Source organism: Pundamilia nyererei, unplaced genomic scaffold, assembly GCF_000239375.1.
Source record: "Pundamilia nyererei isolate P.nyererei 1_Seehausen unplaced genomic scaffold, PunNye1.0 scaffold00039, whole genome shotgun sequence".
NCBI classification, from domain to species: Eukaryota; Metazoa; Chordata; class Actinopteri; order Cichliformes; family Cichlidae; genus Pundamilia; species Pundamilia nyererei.
Genome location: NW_005187440.1, coordinates 3,184,713 through 3,207,706, shown reverse-complemented (window position 1 = coordinate 3,207,706; position 22,994 = coordinate 3,184,713). Strand labels below are relative to the sequence as shown.

Below are 22,994 nucleotides of genomic sequence, written 5' to 3'. Positions count from 1 at the left end.
GGAATTTGATACAGAGGCAGCTTGACGTGCGTGCGCATGTGTGTATTTGTGCATATGTAAACCACCTGTGTGCATGACGGAAAGTTTCCAGTAAAACCTGATGAGAGAAGCCGCTTTGTGCTGATTGCATCACTAGCTGTTGCCATAGCAACCTGTCCCCTCACTGCAAAGGTCTTCTGGTACAGCTACACGGATAGAGAGGCTAAAGCCCTCTTACCGAGGTGAGGAGAGATAAGGAGACAGAGGGAAAGAGGGGACTGTTAAAAGCCGCCCGGGCAGGGAGCACATCTGTATTACTTAGTGTCAGCTGAAAAGAAAGGGTCCCTTTATTAAGAAGTAAGTGGAAGATGTCCCCTAGGAGTGCTAGAGGGTAATGAATTTAGAGTCATTCAACATTAATGTGATGTCGCTTCGATGCCACTGAGCTGTATCTCCCTCCATCAACTTTCCGTTCCTGATTTTCTGACAGTCACTAGGTCATTAGTCAATGCCGAAGCCGCCGTGTGCAGATTTAATCTGATCACCATACGACTGGCTTCACCTGAGTGGAGTATCCAGCACTTTTGCCATTTGTGCATCACTGGCCTCAACAGTCCCGGTTATCCAGCCGCTATTCTTGTCACCCATGTAAAGTTCAGTATTGTTAATTATTCATGCACACCTTCCTTTACCTTCCCTCTCACTTGCTTCTTTCCTCTCTCGCTGAAACAGACCAGACTGCTGTAAAATAATTCAAAAGTATGACAGACCGAGCCAAAACAAGATATGCAAAGACGTGTATTCCTTCCCTAAAGTAGCCACTTTGAGGCGCTTCTGTCAAGCCTTATTGGGTCTGAGCGCGCTCATGCTCGCGACCATAGTCCATTTCTGCACCCCTCCTTTTGCTTTGTTTGAGGTAGATGCAACAAGGCAGCAAAACAATGAAACTGATAGAGCCTTTCACCACAAAAACAGGCTGCAGGACATATTGTTCACAGAGCACAGGGTAGATGGCGTCTCAGAGTGATGGGAACTTGCTGCTTCTGTGTCGTGTTTATTGAATTTGTGTTCCTCTGAATCTGTGTCGAAAAGCTAGCCGCTAACACATGTCGCCCGGATAATACACCGTATGAAGAGGCGTATATCCCTTATCCCACCGTGCATTCAATCACATTCTGATCGAATTCTGATACTTCGCTGTCCTGAAACGGTCTGCTTTTGTTGCTTACTGGATTAAAAAACCACTCTGTGTGTGTATATGTGTTTTGCTCCACAAAAGAAATGAACTGCAAAGTGCAACAGCCTAGTTCCATTCTAAATCCAAAAGCAGCAGAACTGGCAATAGAAGATGTGGAAAATTGCCACCAGAGAACCATGCATTACTTTCTTTCAAATCACAAACCACATAGTTTTTCTACTGTGGCTTTAATCAGAACAGCACCGTCATTTTCCTTTCATAGGCGCTGAGAGCCCCCCCTTAAATCTCTGACACCGTGTCACATTTAATGGGTGAGTCGTCCAAACGCAGGGATGACATGTTACCTGGACTAGACGCTTGCCTCGACAGTCACAAACTGGACATGCTGTCTTTTCTTCCCAATGGGATTTTCTTCCCCTTGCCTCTGGTAGCAAAGAAAACAGCATGGAAGTGAAGCTTTTAACGCTGCGGGGCTTGAAGGGAGATTACCTTACACACTTACATGGACCAATGAGCATTCACACATACACATATTCACACTCATTGCACTCACAAAGACATTTGCACCAAGAATCGAAAAGCTTACATTTATAGTGAAAATGGCATAAGCCTGAGTGGGCTTTTGCAATTTTGTACACAAAAGCATGCACCTTCCCCAGCACTTAAAACAGCTCTAGAGGGTTGTTGACCAAGTCTGAAAGCTGGAACCAGTGCAGCTAGGTGCAAAACGTTACAGCATTTTCTATTTCATATTACAGTTATTACCCAAAAGCAAAACAAAACATAGCCTTAATGATTGTTGGTGTTTAGTACCAGCAGTCCGTTCCTTATTAATTACAAATAAACATTTTTACCGCAAGAGCAGGCTTTGCTGTCGGCCTACACATGACATGGATTCACTACTCGACTAAGAGAAGACCTTTTAGTCAGTGTCACAGCTTTGTTGTTCGTGCAGTAAGCGGCTTTATCAGAGTTTCTAACATTAATGAGAGTAACGCCCTGTTAATGCTGGAGCACTTTGCTCAATTTTTAATATTGTGAGGCACAATCAACACCAAAAAATCAGTGCAGTCTAATAAATAATCCATCTTTAAAATCACTGATCTTTATTGGCTCATTTGAATTGTTAGAAATGAGCCGAGAGACATCGCTGTGGCAGCGGTGACAGGACACATAGAGATCTGGAAGCATTAATTGAATAAAGTTCGAGTTCAGACCAACTCACCCTGACCGCAGCATCCTCTTCCTTTCACCTGATGTTTCAGTAATACAGAAAAACTAGTAGTTATGTGTGAGACGCAAAGTCGGAAAGTTACTGGGCTTTGTTAACTGTTCATTTAGCACTCACATATAGTAGCAGTACTTCAAACACTTTGCTTCTGTGTGTGCTTCCAGGAGAGAGAGTTTTACATCGCCTTCTGGTAGATGATTGCATTCGCTTCTTCCTATCGTGTCTGCACTACTATAGATCACCCGCCAGTCAAACTAGGTCGAGGGCGGCACAGTGGGAATATGATGTTGGCGAAGTTTTTGTTCGTGTTGTTTTTGTTTTCAGCCGTGGCAGATAATGCTGTTCATATTAACTGCCAAGGGATTTTGTTTGTCTTTTGTGCTAAAGAAATTGGAAGTGTCAAACGTATCTGTTATGAGGTGCTGGGACAATTTTTCCCAGGGAACAGCTCCCAGTACATAACCGTGCAGCTTTTACTCTCATTCCAGAGCCTGCGCTAGTATCTCTGTTTTGACAGAGGCCTCAGCTCCAGTGTCAGTCTTTTGTCAGCGAGCTAAGCTTGAGGCTACGGTGAGAGTTTCTTATAGGAAAGCATCGCAGAACAGATCCCCTTACACTCCAGCGCTGGCATTCATGATTTTTTTTTAAATCATTTAAATGTTTTTACTGTAACTGATTATTATGTATTTTCAGAATAAAAATAAGTAAAGCATTTTATTTATATTTTTACCATATGATACCAGTGTTAGCTATATTGTAACACAGCTGATACATTTAGATCATAGAGAGATCTTTTTTGTCGACCCGGTATCTCGGTCTCTGGTGGGTTTTGTTTTTTTCCGCTCCCCCTGTCATACTCTCAGACAACCTTCCTCTTGTACACATCTGACACAGCTCGATTGAATTTCACCTCTTGTCACTCTGCTCGCATGGTTTTGCCTCGGAGCCACACACTGACACCCACGTAGACAAACACGCGGAGGAGCACAGGGTGTGTGGTGAGAAGTGACGGCAGAGCAGCGGGCCAGTCATGACAATGCCTTCATGCTAGCACCTGGCCACATGCACGCGTACGTGCGAGCGAGAGAGCCAGAAAGAGGGAGACAGACACCTAATGCCTACACCTCTCCAACACACACCCTGTCAAAAATACAGATGCACTCATGGATGGCTTTACACTCGCTTCCCCCCCCTCCCGGTAGAGAGAGTGAGCTCAGGTAGCTGTCAGGCGCTCCCCCACGGGGAACAGTGGGCCAGTCAAAAACAGCCTCCTCGCCTGTCACTCTGCGCGCTCACACATGCACACGTATAGACGCATTCACACAATGTACTTTGGTGTGGGGAGAGAGACAGAATGAGATGCCTTGGGCAGATGCTGGACCAGTTGTCTGTGCTGCACACATAGAGTTTGTGCTTGTGTGCGTTTGTGTGTCTGCCTATCTGACTCTGTCTCTCTAGTACCACAAAAAGCCACCTGCCAGTGAGCCCAAGCGGACATGCCGCCTTTCGTTTAGTCCTAGCCTGGGAGCCAGTGATAAGAAATAGTTATCTGCGGGTGCATGTGTGTGTGAGTGTGTGACATGTATATACTCAGCGGTGACACTGGCTGCTCGCCTATCTAACCAAGTAGACTTTTTTCAGAGTGGATTTTGGATTTTTATGTGCATTCGTCCATCGATTTCCAATCCGGTTGGTTACCTGTGAGAGTTTGCCATCTCTCTTAACGCCCCTCACCCCACCCCACCCCCCTCCTGGTGCTGAGGCAAGGACGTCACGCCAGCTGGATGCCCAACAGTCCTCTAAGTGGGCACAGAGCCACAGCAGCTGTAGCTGCCATAATACGGGTCAATTACTCTCTAAGTTGATGTTGTGTACACATAACACGACCACGTATCCACGTGCGTGTCTGCTGTTTGCTTTGCGAATCCAGCGGCCTCTTACAAAGTTTACAGTTTGCTGCTTCACATTTGATCAAAGCTGAGGTGTCAGTGGGAGGTTGAGGATCAAAGTATTACCATCGCTGCCTGACTTGCGAGACCTTGAAGTGTGTGGCTAACCTTGGTTTGTCTTCGTGTTGCCCCCACCCCGTGCGTGTTTTTCCTGGATGGCGGATCATTGATGTTTCAAAAAGACTGCAGTCTTCTCACAGAGGTGTTGAAAATCAGCTGTCCACAAGACTGCGGGTATCAGCCTGCTGCCTCTCGATTGATTTTAATGTTGTTGCTGACTTTATTGAGGGGGAAAATTCTAACATTGAAACTTCTTCAAAATCAGCAAATGTACATACTGCGCTCGCTCTGCACGGGTGGGCACAGTCTCCCCGAACGAATCGAGCATATGAGCATATGTTTGCTTTACGCCACGATCCCATTTAATCCTCGATGCTTTCGTGTTGCTGAACTGTGTTTCTACAAATATGCCAGTAGCTAATGCGTATTGAGACAAATTTGCCTGGTGTTAAAACATAAACTTCATCTGCATTAACTCATAAAAAGTTCTCGAAGAATCAGTGCGAGAAAAAACAATTTAATTGGACGTGAACAACATCAGGGCCAGTACTGACTAAAGTTCTGAGAGTTTTCTCAGAGAGCTGCTAACATAGCTGAGAAATTTCTGGCAATAATATCCAGCATAGGATTTATTTACATTAATGAGGATGTTTGGCTGACCTTGTTGCTTGGTAGTCTTTTGGTTTTTTTAATGGATGATGCATTATCTTAGTGATTACAGGCAGAACGAGTAGTGAAATCAACTGTTAAAAGCCTGGAATGTAATAAGCCAACTTTTAACACATGGCATGTTTACAACAGATCTACTGATGCAGTAGTCCATTTCCATGTGCATAGTTGTTATATTATTAGGTTACCTACATAGATATTTACCATGCTGGTATGTATAATCCTGTGATAATATTTTATATAAAACGATGGGAATCCCACACTGTTATGTAAGTCTGCAAGTTGTGGAAAATTAAATGAACTGCATCACAGTATAGCAGTGAGAAAGTGCTGTAACTGTTCACTCTGCTGATGAAAACCGGACAGACCCAAATCATCACCGCGCACTGTTGCTGTTATTTCTCTAGTTGCCCAGTATGTTAGTGTTTTGATGATCTTTTTTATTTCTGCTGTTATAACGTTATTGAAGTGGGTGGGAGATGTGAGCCCACCCGTAATTAGATCGACCACAAACATTATCCCTGCGCGGTCTAACCTGCAGCGTTTCATTAGCTCGCTGTCATTCAGCGTTTGGAGAATGTTTCCCCTACCTCTTTGTAGCGCGCCGTTGTGTGATGAGTGGTTTTATTTTGGCAAGTTTTTATACATTAAACACAATAGTCAACTATAACTGCGCTGGCAAATGTTGGACTGCATGAATAGTTCATAAAAGCCTTTTTAAATTTGTCTCCATTAGCTGCTGTTTAAAACCAAGAAAAATCGCTCTGCGTTGGCAGCTACCTGCAACCTTTCTTACGTTTCCTATACATGGTTTGATGTTGTGAATCAGTCAGCACAGATAGATATCAGTATGACGACTTTTGACCCTAACTTTGTTCAAATGGGCTCTAATTTAGCATTTTAGGAATCATTAGATCCAAAAAAGTGAAAATATTAATATAAAATCACCAGGATATGTAAACTGCAAATATTCTATTTTCCCAAACGTGTCAAAGTGTTGTTCTGGTACGCTTCAATGCCATTACACTTTGTCATGCTTTTTAAAAGGTCTTCCCCAAACTCTGAATGGTTTCACCTTCAGAGCTCTCTTTAAGCTTAAGATGGTTTGCAAATAATTGTTTCCTTTACCAGGATTTAGTTTGAACTTTGTGGGAAAGCATCATAGAATTTTCTTAAAATGCTAGAAACTTCTCTTTGTACTCTGATGCTTTTAAATACAGGCTTCTGTTAAAAGTGCTTAATTGAACTGTGCATTAGGTGTTGGGTGTTTCAGTATTAACTCGACTGAAAATGTATATTCACATTCGGAGTTATCCATATGACATATCCTAACAGCTTCTCCTCTTTGTCGTTCTCTCTGGCAGGCTGCAGAGGGATGCTGTGTGGCTTTGGCGCCGTTTGCGAGCGCAACCCAAATGACCCGTCCAAGGGTGAGTGTGTTTGCAAGAAGGTGGACTGCCCGTCCTTTGTGGCGCCTGTGTGCGGCTCAGATTCGTCCACCTACACCAATGAATGCGAGCTGGAGAAAGCCCAGTGCAACGCACAGCGACGCATCAAGGTGCTGAGCAAGGGAGCCTGCTGTAAGTAACCATCAATCTATCTGCTAACCCTTCCTGGAGACAGCTGCAGAAATTAACCATTTTAGAAATTCACCCCGATCCCTGTGTGAGTCTGAAAAGTGTTCTCTCTCAAACAAATGGAGATTGATCTGAGATAATTCCTTGTGCTTTTTCTGCAAAGTAACTCATTTTCAGAAATCCCTCTGACATTTGTGCAACGATCTGCTTTTTCTGTCTCATCTTGTCTGAAGATTTTAAGGCTGTGATTGTAAGCTTTAACTACCTGTAGAAACGGGGATGAAAAGAAGTCAGTTTGACCTTTGACATTTCAATTCTTGGTATGGTCATGCAACTTTGCAGAAGAAAATAGTTTGGGCAGGTTTGACTGTTGATCTGATGTATTTATGAGATCTCCACAAACCACTAAAAATTCGATAGCTTTCTCTGAAGTTTTGTCTTTAACATACACGTGATCTGTACCTTTTAAAAGATCCCCAAACATCCAAATTCTTGGACTGAACAATTTGAGACTGACACTCTCCAGTACATCACAATGAGAGATGAGGGTGAAAGTGGGCAAGCATAGGTGAATTAACATTTTAAAGCAATGGCGAATGCGATTGGAATTTTTGGTTCAAATGACAGAAACGGCACTTGTGATGTTCTGACGTTTGCACCAGAGGACGAGCACGGCCACTTAATTTGACAAACACAAAGCTGCAAGTCTCTGAGTGACACTAAATTGCTTGTTATTGTCAAGTAAATGGATTTCTATTACACCCTGTCCTAATACTACGTGCTTTGCCATCCTATCTTTATCCCACAATAATAAAACACGTCCCCATTACATCCATTCTATTGTCTTTCCAAAATGGCTGTGCTCCCAGGGCTTAAGCGCCACCTGCACCCTCACAAACAAAAAAGTGTGCCACTTACTGCTCCCATTGGTAGCCATCCAGTGTGTATTTTATCCCTAACCCCAGTGGGTGCCAATACTCCTGCTGTACCTCTCATTGCTTCTCTTTACCAAAGCCCATCAAAATCCATGGCTCTAAGGAGCAGATTCCTGCCAAAGCTGCAACATTGCAGCAGCCTCAATGATAACTATAGTGTTTTGTCAGCGTCGTGCCTTTTCTGCCAGTGTGGGCCTACTGCTAATTCCAGGGGTCTGATTACAGTGCAGGCTCGAACCTGGCACTAATAACAAGCTTGGTGGCGGCCCGCTACTGGCAGAGTGGAAATAAAGCGATAGAAAGGACAGAGAGAGGACAGGAGGAACACAGGGTACAGCGGAGGAAAGGGAAAATAGCATTTAAAAAGGGAGGGTATAATGTTAAGAGGAAAGAGCAACGAGACATTAAGACAGGGAGTGCGACACAAGAGCACGTAAGAGAGTACTTTAGTGATTGAACGAGTGAACAGATTACGAGAGAAGATCAAAACCAGAGGGAGAAAGTAGTAGCATAAGTGGTTTAATGATGGTTTATGGAGGGTTAAGGCCATCAGAAGCACCATAATTGGCCTTAGCAAAACAGCAGCCAGTCACAAGTAAAGAAATAAAGTAAAAAATAATAGTAATGATTATGCTAATGATAGTATTGCTGGTAATAACTACATGCTGGCCACCAGAGCAGACTTCCTCTCTTATCCCGTCACATCTGGAAGGAATTTTCTTTTCATTCCTCTGTTGGCTGTGATTCTGAGAGCCCAATGTGATTATTACTAATGGCAAAGCCTGATTTATGTCAGCATTTTCATGCAGTCACTGGATGTGAAGGAGGCAGGTGTGTAGTGTTTAATCAGCGGATGGCATCCTTAGCTCTAGCCTTGCTACGTTATGTACTTGTGCTTCTGTAACACAACCGGTGTCACTGTGATTTATGGTGTGATCAGTTTAATCAATGCAAAAGTAAAAATGACTCATTTAATTAACTCCGGCTTCCACCAACATCCATTCAACATGGTTTGATTTACAGTTCCATTATTGTATACTTAAAGCAGAGTTTACAGTTCTGTTGAAAATTGACAAATTTGCTATTTCCTGATGCGATTTTTTTCTGACAATCTTCTGATTGGTAGAAACGTTGAGAGCTGAGAGAACCAACCCTGGGAATCTATGTTTTAAACAAGCTGCCAGGTACTGATGAAGGTGACCTTAAAGCTTAAACAGCAGGTTATCGGTGCTTTTATTATCTTAAACTCACAATATTTGGTTTTGTCCCGAGTGACACATGAATAGCTTTGAAAATCAGAAAGCAATCTTTTAAATTCATCCTTCTTTCTTACCCGTGCTATTTCTGATTTGCAACATATTTTGTATAGCAGTGAAAGCAGTCACTGTCGAGTGAGTGTAGACGAACCACACAGCTAGCTAACATCTGGTCGGTTTATTTACTTTTGCATTTATTGCAACATCCTTGTTAAAAGCTCCCACATATGTCTTATAGACAGAATTGAGAAGGGCAGACGGCTAGAGAATTAAAAGAAGTGTTTTACTGTGGGATGGAAGGGTCAGCGAAGGAGTAAGCAACAGTCTAACATTCATCAATATTCATATGTGTGTGTTTGAATGAATTCAAGGATGTTTGCACTTAGAAGGTACATACAGCAGGTACGGTATACGCTGTGAGTGTGAAAGAGGAAGAGAGCGTGCGTGTTAGGAGGTCAGCGCAAGCCAGGTGACAGGTTCTGATTCTCACTCTGCTCTCAATAAATTCAGCCCCTACAGAGGGCTTGGACGGGCCACTTGGCTGAGATTATGGAGTTGTCAGTGCTGACGGAGGAAGAGAGAGGCAAAGGAGGGAAGGAGGAAGAGCGGTAGAAAGGTGAGGGAGTGAGAAAGCTTTTAACTTTAAGAAAATACGGGCAGCTGAATTGGTGCTTTTGTGCGAAGCCTCGTTTGACTCTTTCGATTTGAATGGCGGGTTTTCATCGGGGTAAGTGAATTGGCTACCGTTGTGTGAAGCCGTCATGTTCAATTCAAATCAAGTCTTATCTGGCACTCAGGAGGAAAGCCACAAAAGAAGTTTTTATTTCTCTCACAGATTATGCCCCTTATGTTTTTGTTTTTTTTTAAAGGATGGGAGTTACATCACATGGGAGCATTTTGTTACCACCAAGTACAACTTTGGAGCTTGGGGTATGTTTTGTTGCAAACAGGAGGAAGCTGTAACCAGCAAGTCCCTGACATCTGCAGGATGCTGACACCTCCAAATGTCGGCTTTCGGGCGCTTACTTCCTACTTCGCTGCTGCTGACATCACAGTGCTGTTCTCCAGTTAATTACTGACATATTGTGCTTCGACTTTCAAGAGGTTTTTACAGGCACTTTAGCTACGGTCACAGCTTTGAACACCAAATAAGGTGGCTTGTTTACAACCTAGACTTTGACAGATGCCCGTGTCCTCCCACTATTCCCATTGCACAGTTCACCTTAGCTCATTTTCACTTGGTAGTGAAAAGAAAATTCCCCTTAAAACATGTCCATTTAGCACCTCACTCATAAAACTGAACTGGCTATTATGACATTTTAGTTCCAAGAAAATGGTCTAAGTTCCCTCCTGAGGGCAGGACAAAATGACCCATTCGTTGTTGAGGTGCAGGCACTTAGTTTCCCTCCACTGCTCCACTCTGATATTCACATAACCTGCCCCTTAATGGTTCAGACCATCTCCGACCCAGCTTCTTCATTATCTTTCTTTTGTTCTAGATGGATGATTTGGGATCGGTGGGGTTACATTTCCGGCAGTCAAGCAGGCAGGCGGTGAGCACATAATGGCTTCAGATATTATCGAAATTAAAAGGAGAGGCCGCGTTTAAATTGGCCCCGCAGGAGTGACCGATAACAACACGAGGTGATAAAAAAAAAGAAGAAAGAAAAAAAAAAGTGGCCAGTTAAGAAAAGGAAGACCTCAGAGAGGGAGGGAGAGAGAAAAAGCTCAGACACTTTCTGGTTTAGAGAGAGACAAGAGACATTTGGGGAACTGTGTGTGCGTACGTTTGTGTGTTTGCGCACGTTCTACAGTCAGCTTGGGAACGTGCACCACGTCTACTGTCCTAATGTTGAATCAGAGCAGAGTGGTAAATACACTCCCTTTCCCAGAGAGAGACACAGAAGTGCTGCAGAACTCATCTTGTGTGGCCACTCTAGTGGAACATGGAGTTTTCATTCTTCTTTACTCCCCCCCCCCAGAAAAAAGTGGAGAGCATGCGCGTGTGGGTGAGGTGACTGGGGTTCGAGAGTGTGGTCGATGGGAGATTGATTTTATGTATGTGTGAGAGCGCACGTGTGTGTTCTCGAGAGTTGGCTATCAGCACGGCCCCCTACCTTCTGCTCAGTCACTCCACTCTGCTCTCTCGCTCTCTGCACTTTAGAGAAGGTTTTTATCTCTCCAGCACCGAAACACTCTCGAGTCTTCACAGTGAAAGGAGAAAAGGCATCAGTGCTCCACACCTGCTTCTCTGTCTGCTCTTATATACTGCAGGCAGGCCCAGTGTGAGAGGGATGTGAACTGCTCCTTAAACATAAAGCAGTACACTCCTACTTGTTGTATTTAGTTGTAGCATATAAAAAAAAATATATCAGAGCTGGTTCGAATACATTTTGCAGCAAACAAATGAAGTCCTCTGTTCCTGGGAAGAGGCACAAATGATTAACTGAAAATGAGTTGGTGTACACCCACCTGTACCTGACGTATTTGTACGTTACCAAACAAAAGCAGGCGCAGCAGATTTATATAACGAAACAAATGTCAAAGTGTCTGATGAGAGTTGTCATTATGCACGGGTTTACTTTGGCGCACTTTGTGTCTCGTGTCTAATGACGCTTTATTGTGTGGTTGCGAGCGTGCCTGCACGCAAACAGGCAAACATGCATGAAACGGACCAATCAGGAAGAAGAAAGGGAATATCTATTGAAAGAAGTGTTAATCTTTCCTATAAAACAGCATAATTTTTTTTTACAAACGGTACAGTACTGTGCAAAACTCTTGAGCCATCCATTATTTCTTTATATTTTTTACATTTTGCTTTCAGGTGCCAGACTTTCTTGCTATCTTGAGCAAAAGTTCTCCAGGCTTTCTGAAGGTGTCAACTTTACATTGTGTCTTTCTTAACTTTGTTACTGGCAGCATGTCATCATTTGATTCCCATTTCTTCTGTAGAGTCTACAAAAAATACCAAAGACAGTATTTTGTTAGTAAAGCTGACATCCATCATGAACAACCCACATCACTCACTGCATGAGTATGTGAGTGGGCTGAGCAGCTCCTTTAGTCAGATACTGAAACACCCTCGCTGCAGGAAGGAGCGCTTTCGCAGATCATTCATCCCAACAGCAGTTAGACTCTATAACTCCTCAATCATGATGTCATAAGTCACTGGACACTGTGAACATCCACGGTCACCACTTCCATGTGTATGGACATGTGCAGGTATATATGTATGTATATGTATACATTTGTATATTTAGTGTGTACATGTGTGTGTGTACATGTCTATAAATGGGAATATTAGTGGTACAATAGTTATGTCAAGCTATATAGTTTATATCCATAATCACATACTGTGTATGCTACCATTGTATATAGTGTATTATCTTACTTTTTGTCATTGATTGTACTTATTTGTATTTTTGTATTTCCTTCTGATATCTGTACCTGAGCTGAGGTGATGCAAAAATTTCCCCGTTGTGGGATCAATAAAGTCTTATCTTATCTTAAAATAACAAAGAGCTACTAGGCAAAAAGTTTGGTCTGTCTTGGCATGGGGTCCAGTGTGTTCATAAAAATCTGAAGAAACTGGACAAGTGGGAGCAAAAGATGAAGTGACATGCATAAAATGTTACCGACAGCAGGTGAACAGTATCTGAAAGCCATGTACTGAAGAAACAGGAAAGAAATCCAGCAAAGGCCTGACACAGGACCTGAGACTTTCAGCGGATCTATCTACTGAAGTCTCATCAGAAGTGGTCTCGGTGGAGCGGTGGCTATCAAGGAGCCATTCTAAGAAAGGGAAGCACAGAGGAAATGCTGACATAAGCAAAATTTCACAAGAATTGGACTGAAAATAAATATTAACAGGTCTTATAAAGTGATGAACGCCATTTGAAATTTCGTATTTTAGTTTAAATCACCGTCACTAGGTGCAGGGGAGGTCAGGAGAGAGGTACAACAGTGAGTGACTACATTATCTCATGTGATGCTACTCAGCCAGTCAAATCGTTTATTCAGAGCGTGAGTGAAAACAGAAAACTCCCAAGAGGAGAGGAGATGCAGAAGTGGGGTTAAAGCTGAGCGGGTTTACATGTTAAATGTAGTTATGGGAAAAGGAGAAAAGGGGAAGCTTAAAATACACCTTTGCGTTATTTTTTAATTAAGCACTTTTGCTTTTTCAAAAATCTCTTGTTTATTTTGGAATGCAAACCTTATTTTACTCAAAAAGAGAAAAGAACATTTATCATTTATTATTAGAGTACCCTCCGGGTCATTGTGAAACTTCATAATAAACACTGTTGGATGGCAACAACCAAAGAAGAGCTTTGAATGTGTTTCAAGAACCTGGAGAACTTTTCCTCGAGACTACCTACAGACATTACAAAAGCTTGTCCAAGAGAGACTGCGTTGAAGAATAAAGATGTTTTTAGAACTGTACAAACTCTCTTTTTGCCTTATATACTACATATGCACATTTTTCAGTAAATCAATGCCCCCGTTTCCTAATTTGCTACTAAAATCTAAAGAAATAAGGATCAAGACATCTGCACAATACTGCGTATGTGTAAGAAATTCTTTATGTTGTTTGGGATCATGCAAGAAATCAGAAAAACCATTGTTATTTGAATCTGACATGCGGGCCAACACATTGTTTCCATTTCTCTTCACATCTCCCTTTTGCTCCTAAACCATTGTTCAGAGAGGGAATCAAAGAAAGTGACCTAAGCTCATTACTCCATCTGTACGTTTGGTCTTTTGTCTTTTGTTGGTCTGGCCGATTGTTAAGGTGTCTGGGCCGGGCCAGGTAAAGCCCTGATTTATCTTCCCTCGTTGGGGCCAAAGCTGGCCAGGAGAGGAGGTTTGTGAAAATCCTCTGCAAGCAAATAAATCCTAATTTTGGAGCAGAGCTGGAGAGTGAGGAGATGAAGGCCAGCCTGCTTCACTCCTCCTTCACCCCCATTTTTTTACTTTATTTTGCTCATGCTAAGACGATTTCCTTTGTTACCCCGGTGACATGCCCGGTCAGCCTCTGTAACAATGGGCTGGTGGTAATAGCCGTAGATGCTGAAGATGACTTCTGGCTTTGCCGAAGCAGATAACAGAATTCTGCAGTCAAACTGACTGAAGCCATCTTTACCTCCACGCTGTTTCTCCAGTGCTCATTGCTTCCCTGTTTTGGATCCCTGTCCCTTCATCTCACCAGTATTCCTCCCGTCTTTCTTTCTGTCTTTAATCCTTATTGTCCTTGTTACTTTTTTTAAATATTCCTTTTCTTTTTCCTTCCGTCCTTTATTCTTTTCATGCATTTTGCCTCTCTGTTCCTTCTTCTACATCACTCCATAGTTCCTCAAGCCTCTCTTTTTTTCACTTCTCCTTCATTTGCTCACCGTTAACTCCGCCACAGAGGACTTAGTCACGCACCCCTTACTTCTTCTCCTTCGCCTTCACTCATTTTCTGGGCGTTCCCTCGTCTCCTTCCTTTTTCGCTCAGAGGCTTCACGACAAAAATCGTTTCAGTTTTTTTCTCTCTTTTTTCCGTGTCTTGCTGATATTCTCATCAGTAGTAACAAGTCTGCACAGAGACACAAATGCGGAAAGTAATCAAATTTCTCCGGGGTTATCGGTGAACACATTTATGCGCACACACTAACAGACACACACAGGGCGAGAGGTCATTGTAAATAACTCAGCTTTCGTGCTTTCATTTCCCTGGGGCATTGACTCTTGCTTGGCATTCATAACCATAACATGCACAACCTGACGGACTCTGTGTGTGTGTGTGTTCACTGATAGTACATAAACACGCACACAAAGGCATATTTAGTGAAATATACACACACTGCAGGCGTTTTGCAAACCGATAGACTGAAAAATATACATTCTTGTTATCAGCACACACACACACACACATAAAGACATGATAATGGGCTGTGCTTGGAATTTCTCTATCCATCTTTACTTGCTGTTCCACTCGTCTGCAACCACTGATACTTGTAAGACAAATCCCGTCTTCTGCTTCATCTCTCGCTCGCTCTTTCTCCAGTGCTCACCTCTTTGAAATCTGCAGGCAAAACACCGATTATGTACACACATCCATATCCACATACACCTGCTTAATCCCAGACAAGGGGTTGTGTTTTGAGACTTTTTAATGTATTTATGCATTTGGCTTCTCCTGAATAATACATTGTTATTTGTTATTTTCACTGTGTATGCTTGGTGAGAGATGGAATGGAGTGAAAATAATAAAAGCGGAGCGGTGCTGAAAAATATGAGGATAACTACCAGCTCAGCCGACAATAGCGGATATTTTATTTCATTTCGCGCGGAACAAGAATGACGACAAGTGACAGGAGACGGATTTCTAAAGAATATTTGTTTCTCTCTGCGTTGGCTTTGATTCTGTGGCATACTACAACAACAACAACAACAAAAAGATCGCTTATTCACAATCATCATTAAAGGATCGCAGCGTGGATTGAATAGGATAACTGCTTTATTTAATACATGTTTCAGATTATTACTCGTTTTATGTTAATGTATGTACAGGAACACATTATCAGAAATAGAATATGGATAATCTTGTTATTTCTTTCTACCACTGAGTCAGAGTTTTAAACAAGGAGTCATTTTTTAAGGTGGCGTTGAGCAATAGATCCCCAGGCTTTTCTTTGGCTGCTGTTTCAGTTCTTGTACTTGACCAGAAATGCTTTTTAATTGTTGAACCACTTCAAAATCACCTAATTTGTTCCAGTATCTTTAGTTAAATCTATGAGAAATGTCAGAGATGACACAGTTTGTCAGGAATAAATCATTATTTTTGCACGAGCTAGGTGATTCCCAAAGAGCTATTAGCCAAAAACCTGGCATATCTCGGCACGGTGTGCAGCCTGTCCTTAAAACATTTAAAGAAACTGGACAAGTGGAGGACAAAAGAAGAAGTGACCTGTCTGAAAAAACTGCAGCATTTGGAACAGTATCTGAAAGTCCTTGAAAAGCCCTGGAGAACTGTTCCTGAAGGCTACTTGAAGAAATGACAAGAAGGCTTACCTGAAAGAGTTGACGAATAAAGATGAGCATAGCAAATATTGACTTTGGAGCTCATTAAAATTGTAAAATTGCCTGTTTGCCTTACACTGTATTTCCATGTATGCATGTGTGCACATGTTTGCACGTGGTTCAGTAAATTGCTTCTCCAAGCCAGATATAAAGAAATGAGAGGTAGCTCAAGACATGTGCACAGTACTGTAGAAAACGTCAGTCTTGTGCATGTATATCTACACTGTATTCCCTGTTTACACACAGCACCTTAATACAAGGTTCCTTCATTACTGTTCACCCACTCCTGCCTCGCTGCTTATTTAAGGTCTGTCCATCGACTGCATCCACTCCCCAGAGTAATGCTGTGTTCACATTGTTGCAGTGGAGGGCAAATTAGATACTCCTTGCCTTCACTGGGTGATTGATTGTAAATCAAAGCACCACTGATGTAAAATGAGCAATCAGGGTTGTAACTTTTCAAAGTTTTACCTTTTTTCTCAACAAGGTGCCGGCCACTTAGACGCAGTCTTGTTCGGGAATCAACTGGCATTGTGTCGCCTCAAAGCTGAGATGATGTAGCGCAGTGGTTATCGATCAAGGTCGTCCTACTGGTCTTCATGTTAGCGACCTAATCAGACACTGTTAGGCCTGGGTTAGAATGTGAATGTGCTTAACTGAGTGGGAGGAAAGAAATCCAGCTATTGTCCTCAGGATTTTAAGTGCTCAGTATTCAGTGTTCATAAAGGATCTGGGGCATATACACTATACGTTGTCTTAATCTTGCCAAAAATGTTGTATATGCAAAATTTGCATGCACTACTCTGTCATCCATTGGTAATCAATTTGCGGATCAATATTAGTGAATGGCAGAAATAGTTGAAAATGGACAAGTAGGCAGTAAAGGGCGCTTCGTGGCTTTTTAGTGGAGGAAAGACGTCAAATGATTTCTGCGTTTAGAAATTTATGATGAGACTACACATACATCTTCATCGGTAAAACAGCCACAAGTGACAATTACAAGGTAGTAATGTGCAAATTTCCATCCATTTCATGAGATTCTCTTAAATCATAGGAAATGCCGAGAACATGGCTCAGCCAGAGGACTCGGTGACCTTGTCGATGAGTTGGAAGTGTGCAGCTTGTTGCCTGCAGCTGTTAATCCCACTGTTCATGGTTCAAAAAGATTTATATGACAGCGCCACTTGGTGACATATCATCATAAAAGCCACGATGCTTCATAATAAAAGTAGTCCAGTTCTTTTTAGTGCTAAATAGGATGTACAAGACGGCCGTCAGTTAATTGCAAAGAGCAGTCAAGAGAAGCCAACAAAAACAGTAATAATGAATCTATTCATCATTTACTCTAAGCCCCTCGTGGCAGTGGCATGTGCCAATGGCAGACTCTACCAGTAACTTCTATTATGAGTAGATAATCACAGAACAGAAGAAGGAAATGCATAAAACAGCTATTGTGAAAACACAGTTGGTTTCCATGAACACCTAATGGACTGTAACTTTAAAATGATCTATCAGAAAAACAAAAGGCAACAAGGAAAATAACAATTAGTTGCAAAGTTTAAAACTGTTATTTTTATTCTGTTGTTTTAGCTGCTAAAAGTGGCATTTTTTAAAATGATTTTCCCGTTTCTGCCTGAAACCTTGCAATTAAGCTGTAAGTGTTTTCTAGTGGCACTAGAGCTCCTGTAACTCTGTGACTGCATGATTTCGTGTAGAAAATATTTCACACTGAATTGCTTATACGTCAAGGAAATAATAGTGTTCTCTGTTTTTCCTTGGTTGCCCATTTTTGAACACTTCCTCCCCGTTCTGTTTCCTGACTCGGAATCAAGTTTTCTTTTGTTTTTTTCAGCAGTAATACAAGCAAATTAAAATGCTGCTTTTTAGTGAACCAAATAGTTCAGTTTTATCTCATTCGCCACGACCACTTGACCGCTGAGGCTAACCCATATGACTTTTCTCTGGCAAATGCGGCCTTTTTTTTTATCGTTTTCCTCATTCACCTTAACTTCATTCCAGCTTTGTGAAAATTGTAAGGACAGGCCAATATACCTTCATTCCGTAAAATGTGTTTGTGTTCTATGGCTTTCAATTTTCCTCACAATTAGAATAAATGGCTCACGTACACACACACACACACAGTCCCTGCCTGCAGTAATAATGCTTGCCAGAAAAGAGAGAGAATAAATCCAAGTTATTTCCATCTACTGTTTGTTCTAAATAAATGTCAGTTCTTCTGCTCCACTTTCATGCGCAGTCTCTCTTCCTCCTGCAGCCTTATCAAAATTTTAATTGTTGTCATGTTAAATAGGGTCCTATATTGGAAGGCTGAAATGGGCATGTCACCTTGAGCAGGTTTATCTGATTGTGTGTTCATAAAGATGCTTTTTTAGTATTAAAGTTAACTCGTTGTTATTTTTCCTAATTAAGCCAAAATCCTCAGTGCAAAGAAGTCACTGATGTGGTGTGTCTTCATTTCCCCCCCTGTTCTTTAGCTTTAATATAGATATCACATACAATAGATAGTAATTGACTGATTGTCTCAGTTAGTTATTGGAAATGAAAGCTTAATGTGCTGGGTTCTAAATATTGTGGCTTATGTCTATTTGTAGGCAGGTTATGAACTGTGAACTGTGAGATCTTCTTATTTGCTTAATATTAACAGTTTTTGGATCTGCTTTCAGGAGTTAATGAGTATAAAGCAAAGTGAGCTCAAATTTTTATTGTTAGTCACCACACAGCTTCAGCACCCAGCCTGGGAACTGCTGACTTTAAACTGCTTTCATGATATGGCTTTAGATTTATTTGCTCCTTTATCAGCCGGTGACAGAGAACTCTTACATTGATGTTTATTTAAGTGTGACTATTGAAAAAAGAGATAATGCAGCATGCACTATCGCACTTTGAGCTTATCCTGCATTCAGGTGAAGAGTGTGCTGACACTGTATGTCTTCACGCAGATGTGCCTGTGTTTGTACTGAAGACCAAACACCCACTGTAAGGGACTTTTCAGCAGCTCTGAACTGCATTTCGCCCCCAGCAGCTACCGGTCATTAGCAAGTTTTTTGATAGCAAAGGCCAAGCATGATTAGCCAATGCCTCACTGAACATCAGTAGTGATTTTGGCTCCCCACCACCACCAGCTCCAGTTAATCAGAAGCTAATGAAAGGAAATTTGTGGCATATGCACTACTTAGCCCACATGAGTCTTTGTACCTCTTTCTGGGGCCAGAGGGGATATTCTGAATGCAAAACTCAGTTTCAGGACACAATTCAGACCCCAAGTCTCCAAATACTGACAGAACCCAACTGGCTGTAATGTAATTAGCATTTAAATAATCTAATTACATTTTATTTGTTGTATTTGATTATATTTAATTCACAGTGCCTATTAGCTCAACTTCCATCATTTTCTTAGCTACCTTATTCACAAGGGGTCGCCACAGTGGCTAGTTCCGTGGTAGACTTTCACGCAGGATGCTCTTCACTTCCTGACGTAGCCCCCAGGAGATTTTTGTCTCCTATTGAAACTGACTTTTTGTTTGTTATTCAGATGTGTACACCGCCACATTTTGGAGCTACGACATGAATAACTTTGTTAATGTGACTTGTTTTGTCATGTTCTTTGAATTTTTGTATTTAAAAAACAGCGTTGCATTATAATTTTCTTACTTACTTTCTAAAATGCAATTTATCGAATACGATCATAACTTTTGTCATTCATAAAACGTATGTGGTGAGGGATTTTTACAGTGAGCAGAGCATCACCCTGCATGCTTCTATCTTTGCTAACGTGGAGATCGTCATGAACTCTGCAACCCGCTTCACTCGTAGTGTCACAGGTTTGCTATTCTAATATGAAGGCATACAAATTACATCCTTACCAGATAGAACAACACAGCATGATAGAGCGTGCACGGTATCTGTAATTGACTGACTGCGCACTCATAACCTTCCTGACACTCACAGTCATGATCCTACACTATTAATAGGAAACCAGAGACTGCAGTAGAAACAAGTAGAGTCAAATTATACTTTAGCAGTTAAAAACAATCAGTTTTACTAACTCACAAAGGAAGAAAATCTCACAGAAACTCAAAAATATTGAATGTAGTGCAATTAGAAGAAATTCATTTAGGACTACCCTACTTAATCTTTTAATTTAAGCATTTATGTGCTCAGTATGGTGAGTCTAACCAGGTTTTTTTGTTGTTGTTTTTTTTGGTGCTTTTGATCCTGAGCCTGGTGTAGAGCTCAACACTTAAAAACCACATGAATACATTATTGATTATGTGGGCTCCTGGCCTTAAAGAGGTAAACAGAGAAGCAGTTAATAGTGCCTCCGGCTACACTCCCCAACTTATTTTGGCACCAAGATCTTCTTTGTTGCTTTCAAAAGGCCTTAATCCAAGAGAAACAACTCCTGGTACAAGCACTGACAGCTTGCCAATAGGTAATACAGGCTTTTTCCCATAGGCTATTAAGGGGACAGAGAGGCCCTGAGGTTAAAGAAACTGCCCATCAGCCAGTGTTTGTCTTTTCTTTTTACCTTTTATCTCTTTCAGCTTGTTTATGTAGATTACAGGGCTAAAGTAAAGTGAGTTGTCACAAAGTCTTGATGGTTTGACACATGATGTGCAGCCATTCGTGGACTCCTTTAGCAGTGCGCTCAGGGCACCTTCAACGTTATTATGAGTGGATAACATATATAATCGCTGTGTTTACAGCTTGTTGCGTTGCACTGAATAGCCAAAGACATTTGTTTGCATTCTGAAAAGTCCTCCGCATCGTGTTATGTAGCACAATCAGCCTTTTTGGACACTAGATTGGCTGCAGGGCTGCAGGGCTGCCGTTCTGTATCTCACCTCTGATCTCCCAGTCGAGTAACGGGAGCTTTTCCCTCTCCCAAGCACATTTTGTTAGTTTGGAAAAAGCATTTCGATGCTTCCAATTATGATGCACACGATAAGTTGGTGGAAGGATTTAATGTGCCTCTGGGTTTTCATCAAATGGTGCTATTTAAATGAGCGTGTTAATATTCGTTGATATTTAACTGAAGAATTTAAGTGTTTTTTTGTTGTTGTTGTTGTTGCTGTTAAATTGTGTGCTGTCCTTTTAAAAGACCTGTGCATCTGTGTGTGTGTTTGTCATAAATGCCATACCCGGGCGATTTAATCCCATCCCACCTTCTTTCTGTCACTCAGCAGAATAAATGGGGCCTGTGTTGTCATTTCAACACCCCACCTGTGCTTTACTGCATTTTCCAAGCGTAAGATATCTGCCAGCAGTAAATGACAGCTATGGTTCCAAAAATCAAGCATTGTGACATTTTTGTATTTTATCCTCTGTTTTTACATTCATATTTTTTTTTCTTAAATATTGATTTAAAAGAGCAGCAACTGAGATTTTATGACCGCAGGACGAATAGCTGCATATCGCGACAGCTAATGGGGATCTTTCTAAATCAAACTAACCTAAATTAAACGAAACTAAGCGAAACTGTCGTAAGACCTTTGGTTAAAAATCTGCTTAGACATACTGTACTCACAAGCTCCACTTCTTGATTGTGTGTGTGGCCGACGACTGGAGCATGATGAGGGCTTTTTGTGGTTCGTTTTCCATTCTCAAGGGTAAAACAGCAAAGCGTGTAAAAGAGAGCAACAGCTGCAGTTCAGTGGAGCGCTTTGAAGAACTACATCAAACACAAAGAATCATCTTCCAGCCATTGGCCTCACAGCAGAGGGAACGAAGTGTGTGTGTGTGTGTCTGGAAAGCGTGTTGGAGAGGTGTGCAGGACTGTTAATCCTTTGGCCTTGCCTCAGTCCCTGCCTCCTGCTCCTCACCACTTGCTTTGGGTATCTGGCTGCAGATTCTCATCCATATTTAGTTCTTGGATTTCAGTTTTTGTCGATCTTGTCTGTTGATTTTTTGACCATTCCACGCCGCTGCTTTCTTTCTCCCATTCTGACCCTTTCCCTTATCTCCCTTCTACACACTTCTCTTTTACTAGTTCCTCACCACCTCTTCATCTACTGTCTGTTTTTTGGTTTTTTTGTTCAACTTCCTTTCTTTCCCTGTCTGCTTTGTCTTTGTTCAAACAACACCAAGTGCCCATTGTTGTGCTCCTTCTGAATTTCACATGCCCAGTTTGTCTTTTAGTACTGTGGGGTTATTTTTAAGTATAGTTATAATAGTTTATAATATAATCGTTTTTACTATATACTTACAAAGATACTTATGCATTTGAATTACTACATTACTCTTGTATACCAGCTTGGTTGGCCCGGCATCGTTAATCCATGCTAAGCAGCAGCGAAACTGGCTAAATGTCAAGGAAATTATACACACAACTTTATTTTATTTAAGTATTTCAGGATTTTGGTTGAGATACCTAATTGTTTTTTTGTCATGACTGAGATTAGAAAATCAATACCAGTCATCTTGTTTGACTGTCTTTTTTACCATTTAAAGGCACGACATTAAAGTGACATACTTCCCATTTAAACATTTTATGTTTGAGGTATAAGCAATTTATTTTGATGTACTCCACAGAGTTGGGTTATAATTCAAACATCAAAATGTTAGTTGGTGCAGTTTTATGGATGAAAGTGGGGGTCACGGTGTGTAAAGCTTGTCTCAGTATAAAACTGGAAAGTAGGAACTGTAGCTTTGCCCAAAGAAGTAAAAAAAAAAACCTAAATGTTGAACTTTGCCTCTGAATTACATTTGTTTTCTATTGCTGCATTTTTCTTTTTCAGACTTTCTCCATAGTATTTTAACTCGGTCCCCTTGTAACTTGTTTTTGTCTCACTGTCGCTCCCTCTCTGCTTCTTCTTCTCCTGCTGTTGATGGGTGTACGAGGGTTCTTGATTAGAACACACACTGCCGAGCTCCCCCTCCATCGCATCATTGCATTTGATTAGCTTCAGCCCCATACCTCCCTTATCACTACCAGCACAACAGGAAGCACACACACACACACACACACACACACACACACACACACACACACACACACACACACACACACACACACACACACACACATATCACAAACTCACTTGCAGACTTATCTGAA

At 41.6% G+C, this 22,994-nt stretch overlaps 1 protein-coding gene across 1 annotated transcript in view; it reads left to right on the top strand.

The window, feature by feature from the left end:
* Nucleotides 1-22,994, top strand: part of agrn (agrin) — a 255,815-nt gene that overhangs the window by 136,120 nt on the left and 96,701 nt on the right. Inside the window, exon 4 of the mRNA XM_013910251.1 lies at nt 6,451-6,666. Within this exon, the coding sequence (XP_013765705.1) occupies nt 6,451-6,666 (216 nt within the window). The remainder of the gene's footprint in view (nt 1-6,450; nt 6,667-22,994) is intronic.